This window comes from Tiliqua scincoides, chromosome 1, assembly GCF_035046505.1.
Source record: "Tiliqua scincoides isolate rTilSci1 chromosome 1, rTilSci1.hap2, whole genome shotgun sequence".
Lineage (NCBI taxonomy): Eukaryota > Metazoa > Chordata > Lepidosauria > Squamata > Scincidae > Tiliqua > Tiliqua scincoides.
In genome coordinates, this window is record NC_089821.1 from 301576599 (window position 1) to 301596513 (window position 19915).

The 19915-nt window shown below is 41.6% G+C and overlaps 1 protein-coding gene across 5 annotated transcripts in view; it reads right to left on the bottom strand.

Annotated features, from left to right (window-relative positions):
* The window catches only part of CDC42BPB (CDC42 binding protein kinase beta), a 132868-nt gene that overhangs the window by 9547 nt on the left and 103406 nt on the right, over positions 1 to 19915 (bottom strand). For 2 of the 5 annotated variants that reach the window (XM_066629280.1, XM_066629264.1), the window contains 11 exons: positions 18473 to 18612; positions 16278 to 16359; positions 14350 to 14566; positions 13197 to 13259; positions 7901 to 8497; positions 4552 to 4649; positions 4130 to 4214; positions 2437 to 2554; positions 2232 to 2349; positions 347 to 449; positions 197 to 267 (listed from right to left, as the gene is read on the bottom strand). In XM_066629280.1, coding sequence (XP_066485377.1) covers positions 197 to 267; positions 347 to 449; positions 2232 to 2349; positions 2437 to 2554; positions 4130 to 4214; positions 4552 to 4649; positions 7901 to 8497; positions 13197 to 13259; positions 14350 to 14566; positions 16278 to 16359; positions 18473 to 18612 — 1692 coding nt within the window. Of the gene's footprint in view, positions 1 to 196; positions 268 to 346; positions 450 to 1407; positions 1582 to 2231; positions 2350 to 2436; positions 2558 to 4129; positions 4215 to 4551; positions 4650 to 7900; positions 8498 to 13196; positions 13260 to 14349; positions 14567 to 16277; positions 16360 to 18472; positions 18613 to 19915 lie in introns of all 5 variants that reach the window. The other 3 variants (XM_066629272.1, XM_066629257.1, XM_066629287.1) reach the window with 2 other exon arrangements.

Below are 19915 nucleotides of genomic sequence, written 5' to 3' on the forward strand. Positions count from 1 at the left end.
GTAGTAATGAAAACACGAAAACTTCTAAAATCAAGGCTGCTAGAGGGGAGGAAAGCCTCAGATATCCTCTTAGATATGCAGAGATGTGCACATGCAACCAAACAGCTGTGACATTCATAAGAAGGTCTTCCTATGTTACAGTCACAGCCTGCACATGGTTATTGGAGAACAAAGGGTGTGTACTGACATATCTCACCTCTTTGTCAAACTCCTGGTCTGGATCAGACATACTTCGCAAGGGCATGGTTGCTCCCAGGTCACCGCCAGCTGCAAGAGAAAGATGTTTTGAAAATTGCACTGTAAGAAGTTTCCAGCACAGCTTAAAAATAGATGTTTCCATCCTTACTTGAAGAGGGCCACGAAATGTAGCTTTTGTTTCTCTGCGGAGCCTGGCGTGAAATGTTGGTTGTGGGAGGACAAGCCTTCTCATCTTGTGAGGGTAAGACACTCTGCAGCAGAAAGGTAGCCACAGATAATTAGACAAGACATTTGCAACAGAAGTTTCTTTTTTGTGAAACTTCTAATGGAATTTTAAAAATAAACACTTCTAAACAAATACAGCATTCAGTGCTATTGTATGGCACTATGATTTGCTCAACTGATGAGCCACACAACACCAAGTAATATCTTCCAAAGAATCAGCAAAGGGATATACTCACTCACTCCTCTCCAGAAAATAATAAAAGAAGCTGAGCAATCAGCCTAAGTTCCCACCAACAGCAGGATGGAGAACTGAAGTAGCCAGCAAACACATCTGAACAGAACACCATACACAGCCTCTTTTGAGTTATAGTTTCTTCTACAGGCTAATAAATAGCTGGAGATACAAGCATTCTTTCTTCTTTTGGACTTGAAAAGCTCATGTTAATTTTGGATATTCACCCATTTACTGGTTTATCATCACACCTGGATATGTTTAATACCAGCAGTGGAGTTTTACTGGAGATCACGCCTCTAGGTTTTCTCGATTACAAAAATCAGAAAACAGTATGCTTCTCAGCAATGTTCTATTTGGCAAGTGTGACAATAAATGCTGACAGTTTTATTATTTTTTTAAAAAGTCAGGGCATTATCTCTGAAGTGTTTTCCCTTTGTCTCCTGCTACTGGAATGATACATAATCCCTACCTCAGCTAGGACAAGAGGTTACTAGAGAAGACATGTTTTAGACTTTTCAGCTGACAACCCGCTGTCTTGAGCACAGAATTCAGGGCAGCATGCACAAGCTTACACAGAGGGGTTAGCACTTCCCTGCAGACCCCTCCCCCCAACAAGCTTACACAGAGGGGTTAGCAATTCCCTGCAGACCCCTCCCCCCAACACACATACACACTTGCTTTATAAACTGGCAGAGAGGCCTAATGCACACCATCATTATCCACTTCAGTGCCTAAAGTGCTGCTCCTACCCTTGCTACAGAAGCAGAGGAGGGACAGGAAGAGGAGGAAAGCAGTGAGGAGGAATGGTCACTCTGGAGAAAGATTTCAGCAGAGATAGGGCTCATGTGATAGACGTGCTCAAAGCCTGTTGGAGGTGATATCAGAGCAGAGTGTCGGGAAGATGAAGGGGAAGGAAATTCATTCTGTTATTTTAGACAAGACAAACAAGAGAAAGGAAGGAGGAGAGAACAGTTATTTAGAAAATACGATTGCACTCCTGGCAGTGATGGTGGGTGACTTTCAGTTTCCTGTGCACACGGTGGTGTTCTTTACAGACAGCTGTTAGAGGGCCTGTCCGGACATCAGTTCCTCTCTCCCACCCTGCTAAGACTAGAACTGGGGCTGGACGCTTTTATCCTTGCTCTCCTAACAGCAAGGAGAACTGAATGAACAAATAACTCATGTGTATTGGAACATGGAAATTCTTTGTTGTCCGAGGAGATCAAGGAAAGGGTTTAATTTCCTAGAGTCAGAGAAAATCCTAGGTTCAAACAAACATAGGATTTCCTCATTCTATTTACCCCATGGAGAAGGGAGTTGGTAGAGTATGTCCTAGGTCCACTTTTGATCTCTCTCTGGAGTCGTTCCTGTCTAAGAAGGAAGAGAAGAGGAGAAATATCCGAACAGACCCAGTGTCTCCTCTTAAGTATGATTACAGATCAGACGTGCCCCATAGAAGATGAACCAAACTGTCCAAACTGTAAAGCCCTCTGCCAGCTTGTTCCCTAAAAATCTTTAGGATGCAGCTAAGCTTATGCTCATGTAACCCTTTCCCAGGAACAAAATGTTTTACCAGTGGAAGATCCATGAGCACTTGCATTCCATCTCCTGGTCCCATATGAGCCACATGGTTGAAATTAGTTGGGTTAGAAATCATTTTGGATCTGAGTTCAGGATCTCGGAGCATCTCTCTACATCAACAAGGGCATAAATGATTACTTTGCATAAGAAGATTCTCAGTTTCTACCAACAGACAAGGGGAGAGATTAAAGACTCACCGTCTTTGCTGTAATCGCTCTTCCTCAGGGACTTTAAAGACAAATCGTCTTTTGCTTCTTGTGCGAAGCATTTGCTTCTTGCTGTTGTCAGATGTTTCTGGCACACTGAGGGCAGCTCCTGCTATAAAAATACATAAAATGCATTTACACAAACTAGACATAATCCACTGGTGGGCCTGCACAAAATCTACTGATATTAGACTCCTGCAGGAAAAGTTTTTAGTGTTTTATTTATGCTCATTATATATACACAGGATCTAAGAATTTGCAATGCCTTACTGCTTTATGACCTGTATAAGGTGATTTCTCAGTCTTAAGCCAGTCCCCAAAACCTCACCTTCTGTTACAATTTCTACTTGTTTTACTTCCTACATCTCAGGTTACAATGTATCTGGTAGGAAGTGCCATTAAATTCAATGAAGTTTATTTCTGAGCAGACAAGCACACAATTGTTAGTTTAAATGAAGATTCTACAGATTCCAATAATATTTTATTTAACTAGTGAGAACTGGTTCCTCAGACCACACTAGGAACATGCATCTGTATGCTATGGAGGAATGAGAAAAGGGGTGGATGGGAAGTGGGAGGAACCTCCTTGACCAGCCCCTGGCCAAATGGTTCTTTGAAAGAGTCAGCATCCTAATGGACAGAAAGGAAAAGCAACCCCAGAGGATGGACTGCTGTATGGCAAAAAGTAGGGAGAACCAACTAGTAATCTCCCTTTTACAGGACAATCCAGACGGCATGCTGAGTTGGTACAGACCCCCATGCTAGCTCCTGAGAGTCACAAATGTATTGTGTGACTCGGGAGTGAGCTCGGCAAGTGCAGAGGCCTGTGCCAATCTGGAAGGGCCAGATTCAAACCCTGTGCTATCTGGATATGGAAAGTATGAGCCAATCAGGGCAAACTGGTGTAGGGAGTGGAAGAGGTTGGCAGGAGGATGCTCTGGGGGTGGAGTGGGAGCATTTTTGGGCAGGGGTAGGACAGAAGAGGATATGGACTGGGGATGGGATTGTCTGTGGAAGTGCAGGCCACATCCTAGCCTCTGTCCCTGGCCAAAACAGCCTTACACAGGCTGTTCAGATCTGCGCCAGTTAAAAAGCTGGCACATATTCAAGTAGCCCCATAGGGGTGGCTGGGGCTCGACGTGGGGGAGTGGGAAGAATACTCCTTACTCTGAAGTGACCTCCCGCCACTTCCTAACCTGTGCTGGATACAGCACAGGCCACCGTGGCCTGCCTGTTCCAGTGCAGGTTGGGATTGGGCTGCTAGCAACTGATTAAAGAATGAACTATTATTAAAATCACACTCTATGTGCTTATTTGGAATACAGAAGTAAATAGAAAGCAACATACATTTAATGAGTAAATGCTACTATTCATTTTATACAAGGAAAGGCCTTCATCAATGGTTTCCTTTTCATTCCCTACTAAGTATTATGCCAGGACCAAAATAGCCTTAAACACTCAAAACAAAGGTGACTTTAATTCCAATGATTAAAACTGGCATTCTCCCAGTTAATCTACTAAAGCTTTAGCTGGTCAACCCACTACTACTAATTCTGTGTAGCTGCTTCTTCCTCTCCACTTGTTCCAAACTGGCATTCAACAAACTGACACAATAGAATTCAACTGCTTTTTAACTACCACTCCTCATTACACCATTAATCATCCCTTCTCCCAAAAGGCTTACCTGAAAACTTGTTCTTGAAATAGATTAGTCGAGAAGGTTCACAGCTAAGGAGATTCAGTGTGCCTGTCACATTTAGGGGTCTTATCTGTAAGAACAATCATCATAATCATCACCACAGTACTTTAGAGTCTGCAAAATGCTTCACGTGTATTATCCCTGATAATATTCTTATGACAAGGACAACCCTGTAATGTAAGTCTTATTATCATCATATTTCAGCTGGGGAACTGAGGCTGAAAGGGAGCAACCTGCCCAAGGCTACCTAGTGAGGAGTCATGGCAGATGAGATGCAAACTGTGGAAGTTCAAATTTACAGCTCAAGCATTAGCCATTATGCAAAGAAAACTTAATTCATCCGTAACACAATTCATAGCAACCTGTTGCCTGCCAGTTTATCTTACAGTAAAAGGTGAGCTACCTACCCTTCTTAAGTCAATGGTCTGAACCCATTCCATAGTGTTCACATCAAAGACATCAACACCATATTCACTGTAGACTGTTAAATAGAATGAATTGCAACCTAGAGAGAGAGAATAAAACGTTTGTCATAGCTGCTCATAATACATTTCAGAAAAGGTTGAACACCACAATTACTACTACTATCGTTTCTTGAGGTTTTGAATACCTAAAAGCTATCTCTGAAGCTTAGTTCTTACCTGAGGTGGAAGCCTGCACCTGAGCATTGCAGATTGCAAGATGGTGCTCAAATGATGGAACACTCATTCTTTAGAGGTGAAAAAAGAGGTTCTTACATGCCGCATATCAAGCTTGAACCCTTCTCTCTGACAACTAGCTTTCTCTGCAAGGGTACTTGTGGCATAGGAAAGTATTTTTTTCACATGATCCCCTTATCTGAAGCCTGAAGTAGTACAATTCAAAGTTTCCAAGTCACATGAGAAACTAGGCCACAGATTTAAGTCTGATAGGTCACTTACAAAAACAACAACACTTTGTTGCTGAATTCAGTGAGATCATTCACACATAAGTGCTTCGAATTCCAGAGTCCTTTCCAACCATCTTCAACATCAACCTATTGACATTCCCATTTTACAAACAGAAAATGGAGGTTGAGCAGTAAACTTGTCTAATGCTGTCTTGAAAGCTTGTGGGATTGAAACCTAGCTTTCCCAGGCCTGAGCACACACACCGTCCCCCATCTATGCATTCAAAGTGCAATTTTGAAGCCTGATGATAGGACGATTTTAAGTTTCCAAAACAGTTAATAAAAACAGCAAGTTGCAAGGCTACAGAAGTTAGTGCTTCCACAACTTGCTTGTAGAGGCTTTTCTACAACTTTTGAATATCTGTAACTTTTGAATAGTGACACCAGTTGGGCACATGCAGTGGGGAAGAGATTTAAGAAACACCTTATATATAGGAAGCAAGCTATGCTACAAATTTTCAGCACTACCTTTTTTTTTTTTTTTTTACAAAGTACTCAACTTTTGTATGAGTAAAAAAACTTCAGATTTATATAGTTCCGATTAGAGGATGGAAACACCTCAGAAAAATGTTTTTCACTTGCATTGTAACAAGACAGAAAATGGCAAGTCTGAGTAAATTAGGAAAGAAAAAAGGGTGGGGGGGAGAAGTAGAAACATTCAACTCCTAAAAGGGATGTAAGCTACAGAATCTACAGTTTACAAAACCAAAGGTATCAAGGTATCAAGGTCCCAAGATGTTGCCTACAAAATTCCTCCAGGAAGTGGTTTAGGGAAGTATGTAGGCAGTATGTTTCCCCCAGCACATGATAGGATCCCTCAAGACACCTGAAGGGTTCTAGAATGCAATGGCCACTTTCCTCGAGCTTCAAAAATCTGGTGTGCCCTTTTAAAAAAAGAGCTTTGTTGATCAGATTAAGAGTCACCTAGTTCAGAATTATGATAATTTACTTTAAAATATTAAAGTAAATTTAATTTACTTTAAAATATTGCTAGGTTGCCTTCTGGTACCACTGAAGGGGCTATGAAGGTGGACCAGTCTGATGACAGCAGACTTCCTCAATTCGTCATCAGCACCTGGTTTCTGCCTCTGAACATGAAGCTTCCATGTGCCATCTTTAAATAGCTGATTGTACACAGAAGTGTCTCCTGTTGCTGCATCTCAGTGTTACTTTTCTGCCTGTCATGCAACTTCTTTAAAGTACAGGAGCCCGACCACCAAAATTGCAACTTTAACCCACTGACAAAATTTGCTCACTCTCTTTACAAAGTTACCTAAACTAGTAGCCTTCACCATAAGTGTGGGAGTGAAATCTTCAGCCACCTGGTAAAAGTCACTTTGAGAAGAGCAGGCTGATAAAAGAAATCCAAATACTGACACTAAATTTGTTACATCAGGGAGGAACCATCAGATAATTGGGTAATTAGATAACCCCTGCTAATTGGGTAAGAGGCACTTTTTCAAGTGGGTGCTCCTTTTTTAGCAGGGGGAGAGTAACTGGCCCACCTCACCCCAGCAGTGTCTGTTCTAGTGGCTGTCTGCTGGTATTCATTTGCATCTTTTTAGATTGTGAGTCCTTTTGGGGACAGGGAGCCATTTAGTTATTTGAGTTTTCTCTGTAAACCGCTTTGTGAACTTTAGTTGAAAAGTGGTATATAAATACTGTTAATAATAATTAATAAAATAATGCTAGGGGACAAAGAGACTATCTGGTCAGAAATGATCACTCTGGCCCTTATGCCTAGGCTCAAGCAAATAGCAAGAAAGAGTATAGGACAAGCCCAGACAGGACTAAGCATGCTTCAAAGGCTTACAGAGAGTCAGAGTTAGCAAAAGCTTTCAAAACAAGATCAAACTGTCCCTTTAAAGCTCTAGCACTAACAGTTGGTGCAACAGGTTGTGGACCACAACTTCATGTAGTTCATGCTGTGGGTTAATATTCTGCTTTCTAGCTTTTGCAGATACACACTTGCAAAGATCAGGAAGAAGGTTGTGCTACACCCCGATTCCCTCAGCTTCCTTGGAAAGTGATTTTGAAGAGACTTGAATTAAAGCATTTGTTATCAAAATACAAGGCAGGTTTTTCTAAAAATGCAGAGTTACCAGGGAATCTCTAAATCTCATGATTAGCATTAACTAACCAAGAGGCAGCATATACAACCAAACCCTGGTTGCTAGTACTCAGAACCGAAAAGGCAACCATCTATTCTCCCATAACCTCCACTTTGGCAGTAAAGCTTTTGCTCTAGCTCTTTAAAGAATGGATGAGAACACTGTACAATTATGTCTCCTTTTTTTTGTTGGCTTTGCAACAAAACCAAGATGCGTGACCAACAATACGCTGAACGTGCTAGCTGACTTATATCTGGGAAGCTCAGTCAGATATATGATACCTTGCATTTTGAGGGCACATACCTCTTAAAGGCACATGAAGGGTTTACCTAACAAAATGAGGTAAAACAAACCTTCATTTAATGTGATTAAGATCCAGCAGCTCCTAAGAATGTAAGAAAAAGTCTGCTTAGATCAAGGGTCATCCAGTCCAGTTTCTCACAGCGGCCAGATGCTAAAGAAAACAGGGCATGAAGGCAATAGCTCCCCAAGAAACTGATATTCAGTGGTATACTGCTCTGAATCTTGGGGCTCTATGTAGCTATAATAGCTACCAAGAGATCTATCCTACATGAATTTGTCTATATGTATCTCACAAAATATTAAATTCTGTTGATAAAGTCACATATAAACTGTAATTAAGACACAAAGTGATTCGCTGATTATTTCCAGATAAAGCTGCAACATAGATACAGCAACAGAAAAACATATACATACTACAGGCAGTAGGCGTTGCAGGCCACATTAATTCCTGCATGCGTGACCTTCGACCTTGCGCATCGACGTACACTCCCAAATGGCTGAAGCAAAGCAGGTATTCCTCATTGCTGAGCTCCACAGCACAAAGGGCATCAAAAGATTGTTGTGAGAGGAATGCAAGCGAAGGGTCATTGGAATTTACCAGGTTTATAGACTGTCCATCCCCCTGGATGTTCAATAAAGAGAAACCAGATGGATAGCCAACACAGAGCCTGTCTTTGAATACCACCATCCACTGTATGTTGCCAGGAGCCTGGATTTCACTGAACTTTTTATGGAAAGGTTTAGTCCTGTGAATCTCATAGCAGAGGACCTGCCGTTTTACCGCTACAAACAAACTTGTTGAAGTGCTCTTCTTCAGTGTCCCAGTTGTTATGAACTGGCAGCCTTTAGTTTCTGGAAGCTTAACATCAAAGCTGCCTTCAGAGCCATCCAGGGAGGACCATGGATACAAGTGAACATGATGATTACGACCACAGATGAGAATGACGACTTTCTCTTTGGGGGCAAGCTCAATCTGGTAGACCTTCTTGCAGTCAGCAGCGCGAACGATTACTGTAAGAGCAATAAGTCCATTTTGTAAGTGGCAGTTGTGTGGACAGGCTGCGTCACATTAAGTGTTAGTAAATACACATACATCTTAAGTAGTACTTGCATACTAATAGAAACAGTCAAAGCTGTACCTGAGGTCTGATATTATTAGAGGCTCCCTGTCTCAGCCCTTCTTAAAAATGTACATCTATACAGCAACATAACTCACTATAGAGTAGGGAACCTAGCAGAGTTTTAAAAAAATATATACATATGCACCCACACCCCCAAATTTCTATGGTTCAATGTAAATTTCCAAAGCAGGAACACATACCTTTGAACACTTTATGTGAACTACTGAACTAACCATATATGAACTATTACTAATAATTTATTGTGAATTTACACTTTTGTTTAAACATAAGAACTGCCTTGCTTGATCAAATAAAGTCATCCTTTTCTTTTTATCTCCAAGGAAAGGCAAGTATACTAGCTGTACATTATTCACCAGGGCTATTAGAGATACCATCACATTAATAACTCCTACTTCACAAAGGAAAGCATTTTCATTATTAATGAACAAAAAATACAGGAAGACAGACATGGAAAGGGTGAAAACAGGTGAAGCTGCTGCAGCATTAGACAATGCTAAATTCTTCGACTCTGAGGACACATACGGAAGAACACACAGTTCTACACATAGTTTAGATAAAAAAATCAAAAGTGGATTCTAAAAAGTTTAGGATTACACTGCACTTTATTACAATGAAATATTCTGCAATTACAACACATGAAATATTAATATTGAGCATTAATATTAAGCAGACATAATGTGAATGCAATTGAATCTTATGAAAGCTGAATGCAGTAATTTAGTTCTGAATAGTCTGAACCATCTTGAAATTATTCCCAGTAATGCAAACAATTGAACACTCCCCCACTTTCAAAACGATGAAAAGAATCGGAGAAATGCAAAACATAGTACTGTGTGCAGATGTATTATTTACTGATTTTTATACCAGGGAAAGTACTTAATTTTACAGAAAAGGAAGACTAATTCAATCCTTGGTTATAAGTATGTACAGGAGTTGCCTGTACTGGACCAGGGGTGGTGGAAGAGAAGGTTTGTGTAAGCCCTGAATATCCACATCCAATCCTTGCATTCCTAGTGCTTCTTACACTGGCATAAGGGGTGCTAGTAGTCATTACAGGTAGATGGGGGTGGGAAGAGAAAAAACAGTTCTAGTGAACTTTAAAGGAATTTTTTGTGTGGGGGTACTGTACCTAGTTTAAGAACATAAGAACATAAGAACAGCCCCACTGGATCAGGCCATAGGCCCATCTAGTCCAGCTTCCTGTATCTCACAGCGGCCCACCAAATGCCCCAGGGAGCACACCAGATAACAAGAGACCTCACCCTGGTTCCCTCCCTTGCATCTGGCATTCTGACATAACCCATTTCTAAAATCAGGAGGTTGCGCATACACATGGATCAATGCCTAAGAGATTTAAGATCTCAAATTTAAGGTTTCAAATGGATCAATGCCTAAGAGATTTAAGACACAACCACAGATCATGGATTTCCTAAGAGTACTGGAGCTTCCACCTCACATGTTCCAGTCTGATGTCTCAGTGATACTTTTCTCAGATAAATATTCTGCAACATTCAGCCTACTCAAACAACTTGCTCTATTAACAGTTAACACATAATAACCACCTCTGCATTGAATGAGCTAAATTCTTTTTTATTTTGTGTTACTTACACTGTGCAGAGAACAAAGGGAGCATTTTCTACACAATTCACTCATTCCCCAACCACATAATCAAAATGAATTTATACAAATTTAGATGTGACAGTAGCACAAATACCTCATGACATAGTAATTACTTAATGTAATCATATGCAACAGCAGAAATACAGCATTTCATACCACAGATATTAGAATCTTTTTTGTCCCAACCCAATGCTAAGCCATTTTGGATTTGAAGTGCAGATAGTATATTTAGAAGTATACAGGACCCTGGATTAATATCATTTCATGAAACCCAGAGGCTTCCAATCACTACAATACACGTTTATATTTTGTTTATTCGACTTTGGTTAAAAAAAACCCCAAAAGTGCCATGCAATTTATACTGTGTCACTCACTAGTTCCTTGAAAACATAATATAGATCAGTGCATCCCAGATGCCTACAAGGGAATTGGGAGCACTATAAGTGTATCCGGGGAAGGGGCTAGGGCAGCAATGCGATCTTCAGGATCACACTGCTGCCAGGGATAGGAGGGGGATTTTTTTACTCACCGGCCTTCAGTGCTGGAGTCCTGGGGGTTCCAGGGAGCCCTCCACAGAGCTCCCTGCAACTCAAAACATGTTAAAAATAGAAAAAAATGGGTACTTGCAGTTTTGTGATGAAAAGTGCCTTTCCCCCCTATTTTTTAACATATTTGGAGGCACAGGGAACTGTGCAGAGGGCTCCCAGGATCTCCCAGAACCCCCAGGACTCCAGCACTGGAAGCTGGTGAATAAAAAAAACCCCTCCTGTTCCCAGTAGCAGTGTGATCCTGTGATAGTGCTGCTGTTTCCAGCACCTCCCTGCTCCTTAAAGGGGCAGCAACAAGTGCTTCCCTGGCTGGTGAGTTGCAATCCACCAGTTTGGGAACTACTGATATAATCTAAATAGAGGATTAGGTAATATTTGGGGGAAACCTGTGCTGCCACCGCCTCTGCTGCCAGTGGCGGTGGGCAAATCAAGGCCCACAGCCCCATCACACCCAGCCATGTTGAAAACCCCCAACCACCTCAGCAGTCTCCCTGAGGGAGCCAAAAGTTGTTCCCCCTCCCATCCTATGAAGGGCCTGCCTTAACTAAAAGGTAGAAGGAGGGGAAAGACACCTTTCTATAAACAGAAAGTAGCCTAAAACTATAAAACTCCCTTAAACTAATTTTTAATCTCAGAATAGAGGGAGCTCCCTGACTAACAACCATTATGCCAGTGTGGAAGGGCTGGTCTGGGTTCCGAAGGCCCTGAGTGACAGAGACGACCTGACCTGACTGACAGATCATGCTCCCTGGTGATGCGAGGTCATCCCACTACTGAGGAATGCCTCCTTCCTCTACCTGAGAATTTAAGGTGCTTTCATAATTACATGCTTAGAAATAATAGTACATGTGCTCAAATGAAGACTCATTTTGACTTGCAGAACGTAGTCATATTGTGTACATGAAGAAGTCTTTAATGAGAAAAATATAGGTTCTGGCATCTGTTTTTAGTCTATAAACCTGTTATTCATTTCCTATAGTCAGTTTTTTGACAGCTGGTTGACAAGCCACACGGATTTTTCACTGTCAGCACAAAAAGCAAAAGAGTAAAAGAGGAAAGATATTTTGTCTGAAAACCACCGAATTCTAGACAGACAGGCAAGGAAAAAAATCATTCCTATAACACAGATAAATTATACCTGATTCCAATTACTCAGTTGCCCAAGAATGTAGACTGCACAAAGGGCTAGCAAATAGCTCCTCTGTGTGTCACTGCCCATACTGATGGGATTCTCAGAAGCTGTATTTATTTCATAGTGGTGATGTTTGATGCTCCTGACCTAGATCTAAGCCAATCTTTTAGAAGGTTAAAACCAATAACCTGGATTTTGATCAGAACAAGACTACTGAAGATTCATATAGAATAGTTGAATTCTGAAGCTATTACCATACAAAAGAGGAACTGCTAAATTCTGGAACATCAGAAGTTTCTAGGCCATCAACAAAAGCAATCCCCTATATATCACTTTGTTGTAGAGAGATGAACAGGTTACCAGAGATTATGAACCACTGTTGTTCAGGCCCTTTGTCTTCAGAAACGAGCACTGCTGGTGTACATGCAGTACTGGTTTTGATTTTGCACAATTTGCAGGGATTGCCACTATCCCTCATATGGGAAGACTCAAGATAAACAGATTTGCCTCCATGAACTCTTGGATTTTCAATACCAACTGAGGATTGAAAGCACCAGCTTTCAATTAAGCAAGAGCTTTGAGAACCTCAATGCCCAATAAGATGGTTGCTGAATGGTAGGCGACCCACTGAACAGTATGCTAGAGAGTGGTCCAGCTCTGGCCAAATCAAGAAGTGAAGTATGTGAAGGACGGCTGTATTATCTACTTTAAGAACAGGACTCTAATGCATGAAGTTCATCAACTGCTAAATACAAGTTGAGCCTCATTATTCACGTGGGTTCCGTTCCAAGCACTCATGTGGATGGTAAAAAATGCACTATAAAAATCAATTTTAAAAACAAAGTTTCTTTGCTCTGGTGATTTAAAAACAGCCTTGCTGACCTTTGTGATGTAAGATAAGAGTCATTAAGAAGATAATCCACCAATCAGTCGTCCTTCAAGAGCTTACAAAGGTTCTTCACTCAGTCCCTCCCTTCACCAATGCAAAGTGATCACCTTTCACCTGCTCAGGGGGAAGGGAGGGGTAGCCTGGAGAGAGAAGGATTGAGGGATTGTCAGCCCGCTGCCCCCCCCCCTCTCATTAAGGAGGCTATTGTTAAAGGACTGTTTAGTTTTTTAAACTGATTTTAAAGGAGTGAATTTTTCCCCTTCTCCAGGGATCAGCACATTCCTTCTCATTTGCAGTGGCCATTCCTGTTGAGTCAAATCCATGTATAAAAAATCCGTGTATAACAAGGTTGGACCTGTATAGCAAAAATTTCACTTACCATCACGAGTCACCTCTATGACATAGAGACCTTCTTCAGAACCAATTGCTATTCTATCCCGATCTAATGGTAGTAAGGAAGATAAAAAGGGCTATTTAATATGACTATTTTCAGAACTGTAGCCATGTTAGTTTGTTGCAGCAAAAGCAATCAAGAGTCTTCGAGCTTCATTAACACATTTATTTCAACATAAGTGAACCATAGTCCACAAAAGCTCATGTTACAATAAGAATGCTGCATTTTTTAAGGTGCAACAAGATTCTGTTTTTAATATTACTATGTTGGCTAGTTTCAACTGTTTTTGTGGAGAGGAATGGTTCAACTATAGTGCAAGCTGGAGGAAGCATATGATCTCTACTAACACTGACTTCCAATTCACTTCCAGATGCAACTCAAAATAATGGTTATAATCTTTAAAGCCTTAAGCAATTAGCTTAAAGGAGTTCTGTCTCCTCTATAAGCTTCCCTGATGTCTTTTGGAGGAGGCTATGCCCATGTTCCTCCTATTTCAGAGATATGAAGGTAACAGCAGCACCCTCCCTCTTGAACTCCCTTCTTAAGAAAGGTATTCTTACAGTGAGCTTTCTCACCTTACAGAAACCAGTAAAGATGCTTCAATTTCAGCAAGTGTTCAGAGGATTAGGGGGACTGTTTAACTAGGTCAGTAATTTATACTGCTGTAGCTTATTCCCTCTGTAGTTTTCAGCTGGTCCAAATATTTTATTTATTGTTATTTTAAACTGCTTTTATGTGATGCGATTGTGATAATTTTGTTAGCTGCCCCAAGGACCTCTGCCCATGCAGCAAGATATAAATACGAATATAAACAATCTTCCCAAATGAGAAGGCCGGCAGGGAAACTGTTTATAATTATATTTTAAGATTCTGTTAGTGTATCAGTTAGCTATAGTTTTCCCTTAAGCCACAAAGCAATGGGTAGAAAAATAAGAAAATTCATTCAAGCATTGCAGATGCCTAATGCAAGCAGACTTAATCATAATTAGCTTTTAAAAATCAATTAGTGAATTTCACAGTACTAAGCTTCTCTAGGCAGAGATACAGATGAGGAATACATATAAAGGGTGGTGGTACAGGCAGTGCAACAGTTCCACTTGCAACTCTGACAGCACACACATTCAAAAGGTCTACATACCTATAATAGCAGCAGCTAAGCTGGTTTTAATGAGAGGCAGGGTGCTGTCATAGGCTTCTTGTGGAATGTGTACAACTTGGTTTCTGAGTTTGTTTTTGTGCAGAATAGATTGCAGTCCCTCCAGGATTCCAACCCACTTTCGCTTTTCATTTTCATTTTCTGTTAGGATCAGCAGAGAGCAGGTCTTTGAAGGCAAGCCTAAGAGAGAAACTGTCACCTTGACAGCAAGAAGAGGCAATATGAAAATAATCTGAGAGAAACCTGGTCTTTTTTATGTTAGGAGACAAACTTACATGAGCTAAAGCAACTGGTGAATGTATCAGAGGAAAATGGCCTGGAAAAGGTGACAGCCTCAGTGTGCATGAACTGGTTTTTATGCGGAATAATTTAAAAGGAACAGCTTCATGAAGCCTGCCTTCACCCAGGACACATCTTGACATTTTCTTTTAGCCAACCACTTGGTAATTTTTCAGTCTTGTGCCAATTCTTGCACCAAAAACATTCAGAATGTGAATGGTTTCTATTCACACAGAAACACTTATAAAGTGATGTGTATCTGAATGCATATCCCCATCCTGTTGTGAACAGTTCATGATATGCAGTTGGATTAGGTTGTGGGAACACTGCGCCATGGACAACACCTTTGTACCCGTTTGCAAAGGAGTTCAAAAAATGGTCAAAAGAAAGGTGTTTTTCAAGGTGTCCTCCCACACCCTGCACAGGAGGTGTCCTCCTGAATACAGTATTAAGATGAAAACACTCCAGTTTCATTCTATACCGATTAATATCCTAACACATATTGATGTGGTAAAATCCTCCTTGCCACTTCGATAAAGGTAATACAGATGACCCAACTATTGTAGGGGTACAATAGCTCTCCTAAGTAACATAACATATATATTGTATATACAAGAGTTGTCTAGGTTGCTCAAATGAACATTATGAGTTTAGAAAAATACAGTTAATATAGCCAGTGTCAAAAGAGACATGTAAACCTGCACTCTAGCAAGCAATAGAGAGCTTGTTCATATGAACCTACTGAGTCATTAGACATGACAATTTGTTTACAGCAGAATAGAGACTAAGAACATAAGAAGAGCCCCATTGGATCAAGTTAAAGGCCCATTTAGTCCAGCTTCCTGTATCTCCCAGTGGCCCACCAGGTGCCTCAGGGAGAACACAAGACAGCAAGAGATCTGCATCCTGGTGTCCTCCCCTGCATCTGGCATTTAAAGACAGCTTACTTCTAAAATCAGGAGGTTGCACATAAACATCCACTTCTTCACATCCGCTGCACATACACATACTACTGCTTCTGGATTGGACCAAGGCAGGTTTAAACCATATGAAGCCAAGATCTTTGCTATTTTGCAAAATCTGAATCCTGTAAATCTGATGTATATGAGAGGACTATATAAACTGTGAAGGTATTTTAACATTCTCCCATTACCCTCATTTTCTGCTAGGATCACAAAACTGAGAAGCTGATAAGTGAATTAAAGTGCAATTTATGAATAAAAAGACAAATTGTAAATAATACAACTTGCCTTTCACAGACATCAAACTCTATTACACTGAAAAAGCTACCCATTCAGGTCTTTCAAAGGCTAGTGGTCATGAAGCCTATCCACCACCTCTAGGTTCAGAGGCAGCTGCAAGGGAGAACTTATGGAAGAGAAGTATGCTTCCTCTCCTGTTTGTGAGCTTTCCAGAAGTGGTTGGGGAAAACAGGATGCTAGACTGGATGGCCCTTTGGTCTGATCCAGCTGGGCTCTTCTTATGTTCATGCAATGAACTGATTTTTAAATTGAAATTAAGACTTGGCAATAAAAAATATGTATTGAGAATTTGCTGAAGCAAGATATGAGGTGAAATGCAGCCAAGCAGAACTCAAACCACATTAACTCAAACCAATCAAATAGTCATACCCTGAATATACAAGGGATATCTTTGCGGGTTGCATGTATAACATCTGATGCCAGGACAGAGCTCACACAGAAATCTTCATCTCTAGTAAGAAACCACATAATACATGTAATTGAACTTTAACAAAAGAACTAACTTTTTATACAGAGGTAATCAGTCTCACTTCATCAGAAAGTGATGACAGTTAAAAGTGACCCAATAAAATTCTGGGTTCATCTGTTCAGGGAGATGCTGGGTACAAATATGGTATTCAGGGCTGCAGGAGGTGACAAACTGACGAGAGGTGCTCGGCACCCCACAACTGCCCACTGTGTCTCTGAGCCTGCTAACCACCCACAGTTGCTTCATTCTGCATTCCAATCCTCTTCTCATTCACTGCCAGGAGGATTTGGGCAATCACAACCCACCTCTTCCCCTAATGCGGCTGCCACAAACAAATATAGAGCAAATGCTGGAGAAAAAGTAGCAGGGATCCACAGTGATCATGTTCTGATTGCTCCTCTTCCAGAAATGTGATCAAAACAGCAGTCAGGCAGAAACAAATCAGTGATAGTGGCACAATCCCCCCCTTTTATTTACATCTCTGCCACCTCCTTGTTCCTGCCTGGCTACTTCTTCAAAACAGCTGGGTGATGCTGGGTGCTCTGCCCAGCCTGTTTCTTTTAAAGAAGTAGCTGGGAGGCAGCAGAGACAAGGGAGGGTGAAGCTCTCTCAAATCTCTGCCACTATCTCTTCCTTGCCTGCCTGGCTGCTATTTTAAACAGGTTGGGTGAACATACTTTGACTACAGCCTATTCTGAACAAATGGATGGGAGGACTATGTAGTGGTGGGGCACATGGGCAAAAGAAAACAAAGGAGTGTGTGAGAAACATTAGGGCACCACCTCAAGGGTCACTTCAACTTGCTGATACTGTTCAAGGTCATACTATTAGTTTCTACTAGGGGAAAAAAAGCACTGATAGTCAAAGACTTGCTCTTCTCTCATATCCGGTACTATGATGGGCATGCAGATAGATTCAGCCCATTTATGTTGCTGACTGAAGAGGTCACTACAGGCAGCAGACTGGTAAGAAGCACTTGCCTCCACTAGTCCTCCTTCCTTTCTGAATCCACAGAGCAGAATAAAAGGAAACTGGATCAAGAGAGGAGAGTGATTGGCTAAAGCAGCAGTCTCTAAACCATAGGACCGCTGTGTTACGAAAAAGCCCTTCCTGTCATGCATGGTGCTTCCGAGCTGCTGCTTCTTATCTTTCAAGTTGATCTTGTCAGAAAGTTGCTCCAGGCAGCTGCTTTCGCCTGAAATAGGGGCACAGAGCCTGATGGGTCAATGGGCAGTGGAAGCAGCTGCTTAGCTTGACTTTCAGACAAGATTGGCTTGAAAGATAAGAGGCAGCATTGTGGAATGGTAAGTGCCACACACGACAAGGAGGGTTTTTCCAGGCGTTGGAACTGGCTGTGGGCCGGAGTTTGGCGCTTGCTGGGCTAAAGTGTTAAGTATACTACTTCTGCTCTGATACCTTCTTCCTTTATCAATCTAAGGTGCAAAATGAAGAGGAGCACTGGAGATGGCAGCTGGTGGGTAATGTGAGCACTATCTGAAACACTGCCTCAGGCATCAGAAGATTTTGGGTCAGCCCTACATACAAAGATGATCTTTCTCTTGTCAAGACACATAACAATGTAATGAAGTGTACTGAGTAATTAAACAGTTATTCCCAACCCGTTTGCTTTAGTTGTATCAGCATAAATATACTGTGTGGACGAAAAACTTAAGGAGTACCAACCCACATGTTCCCTCATGTGCCTGGCTGTGAAGGAGGAATCCTGGTTACTTAAAGCTAGTGTTTTGTAATGCTAAACCTAGGTCCTGCGATTTAACGGCAGTTTGCAAACTAGGCTTTGTATTTTGGTTTGTAAACCACTGTCAAACTATAGCGCCTAGGCTGAGACAACACACAGAGCTGCAGACTGATTATGATCATGCAAGCACCTGATTAGTTAAACCAAAGGTCTGGGTGCTGTTGAACCCAACAGCTGTGGTTAAACTAAGCAGGGTGCTTGCCCCAAGGGCAGTACTTGGGAGAGCAGATGTGTTCAAAGCTCCTCAGGTTCATTATCAAACAAAACTATGGATTGTTGGACTGACTGAACTGTGCAATTGTATTTTAAGATAGTCATGACTAGGCCAACACAAACCTGAGATCTAAGACTTGACTGGCAACAACTCCTGGCTGGGTGGATTTTCCTTCAGGCACATCATAGAGGAAGAGCTTACAATCACAGACAACTGCGTATGCCCGCTGCCAACCTTTCTTAACACCTGTTGGCTTTGGAACCTGTAAATATATAGACATGAATCGTATCACTCACAGCTTCAAAGACCTAAAGCAGAGGAATCCCCCTAGAGAAATTATTCAAAATCATTTTCAGTGCTATCCTTGAGTCAAATGCTACATTTCTCTCACACAGGGTGAGCTTATGCTTAGATGTGCAAAAGTACTGAATAAGTGCATACAATATGCTTCCTGAAGAATTCATAAACTTCATGCTAAAGTGTAATGGGTCACAGAGCCTCTGTGATTATGACTGGTTTGTGAATGGGTGCCATGTGGAGTTTATTGAAAACTTCTTCATGGCACCCATTCACAAACCAGTCATAATCACGGCAGGGCTCTAATCTGTTTGCAAACCTGAAGGATTTCCTCTAAAATGAGGAGGGAAACCAGTAAACATAATTTACAGACAAACTAACATTTCTCTCTTTAAAAAAAATTAACTTTAGCATGGATACTTCTGACTTGCAAGTCAAAAATATCAGAGGGAGGACAAGATGCCAAGGCTGTTCGTTCTTCTCATTTAAGTGTCACCAGAAACGTAAAATAATTCTCTTCCAGTTTGCAGTCTGTGACATTTCAGCTGCCAGTTTCTGGTACTCGGCATCGAACCACCTGCCATGCTCACTAGTATGAAGATTAGCACTAAGGAGATTACTATGAATTTTAAACAAAGCCTCAGGGCTTTATCACAATTTGGGAAGACTGGTGGAGAGAGACAGAGTTTGAGGCATATTTCTAGGGAAGATCCCTTCTGCCATTAGCCCCTTCTGCAGCGTGTCTGACTCTAGTTACACCATAAGCCTCATGCTGTGAGGAAAGGATTCTGTAATATCCTCAGGTAGTCAAGTGCCTTCCAGCTCCTGCAATTGAGAGTGAACAGCACAAAAGATGACTAAGGGAAGCTTCTTTGAGTTTATGCTAGTTTTTCACATCAGCTCCTGCATGAAATTTATGTCTTCAGTCAACCTGTATTGTATTGGCAACCTTCAGTCTCGAAAGACTATGGTATCGCGCTCTGAAAGGTGGTTCTGGAACAGCGTCTAGTGTGGCTGAAAAGGCCAATCCGGGAGTGACAATCCCTTCCACACTGGGAGCAAGTGCAGTCTGTCCCTGGTCTGTCTCCCTGGCTATGGGCCTTCCTTCTTTGCCTCTTAGCCTCAGACTGTTGGCAAAGTGTCTCTTCAAACTGGGAAAGGCCATGCTGCACAGCCTGCCTCCAAGCGGGCCGCTCAGAGGTCAGGGTCTCCCACTTGTTGAGGTCCATCCCTAAGGCCTTCAGATCCCTCTTGCTTCAGTCAACCTA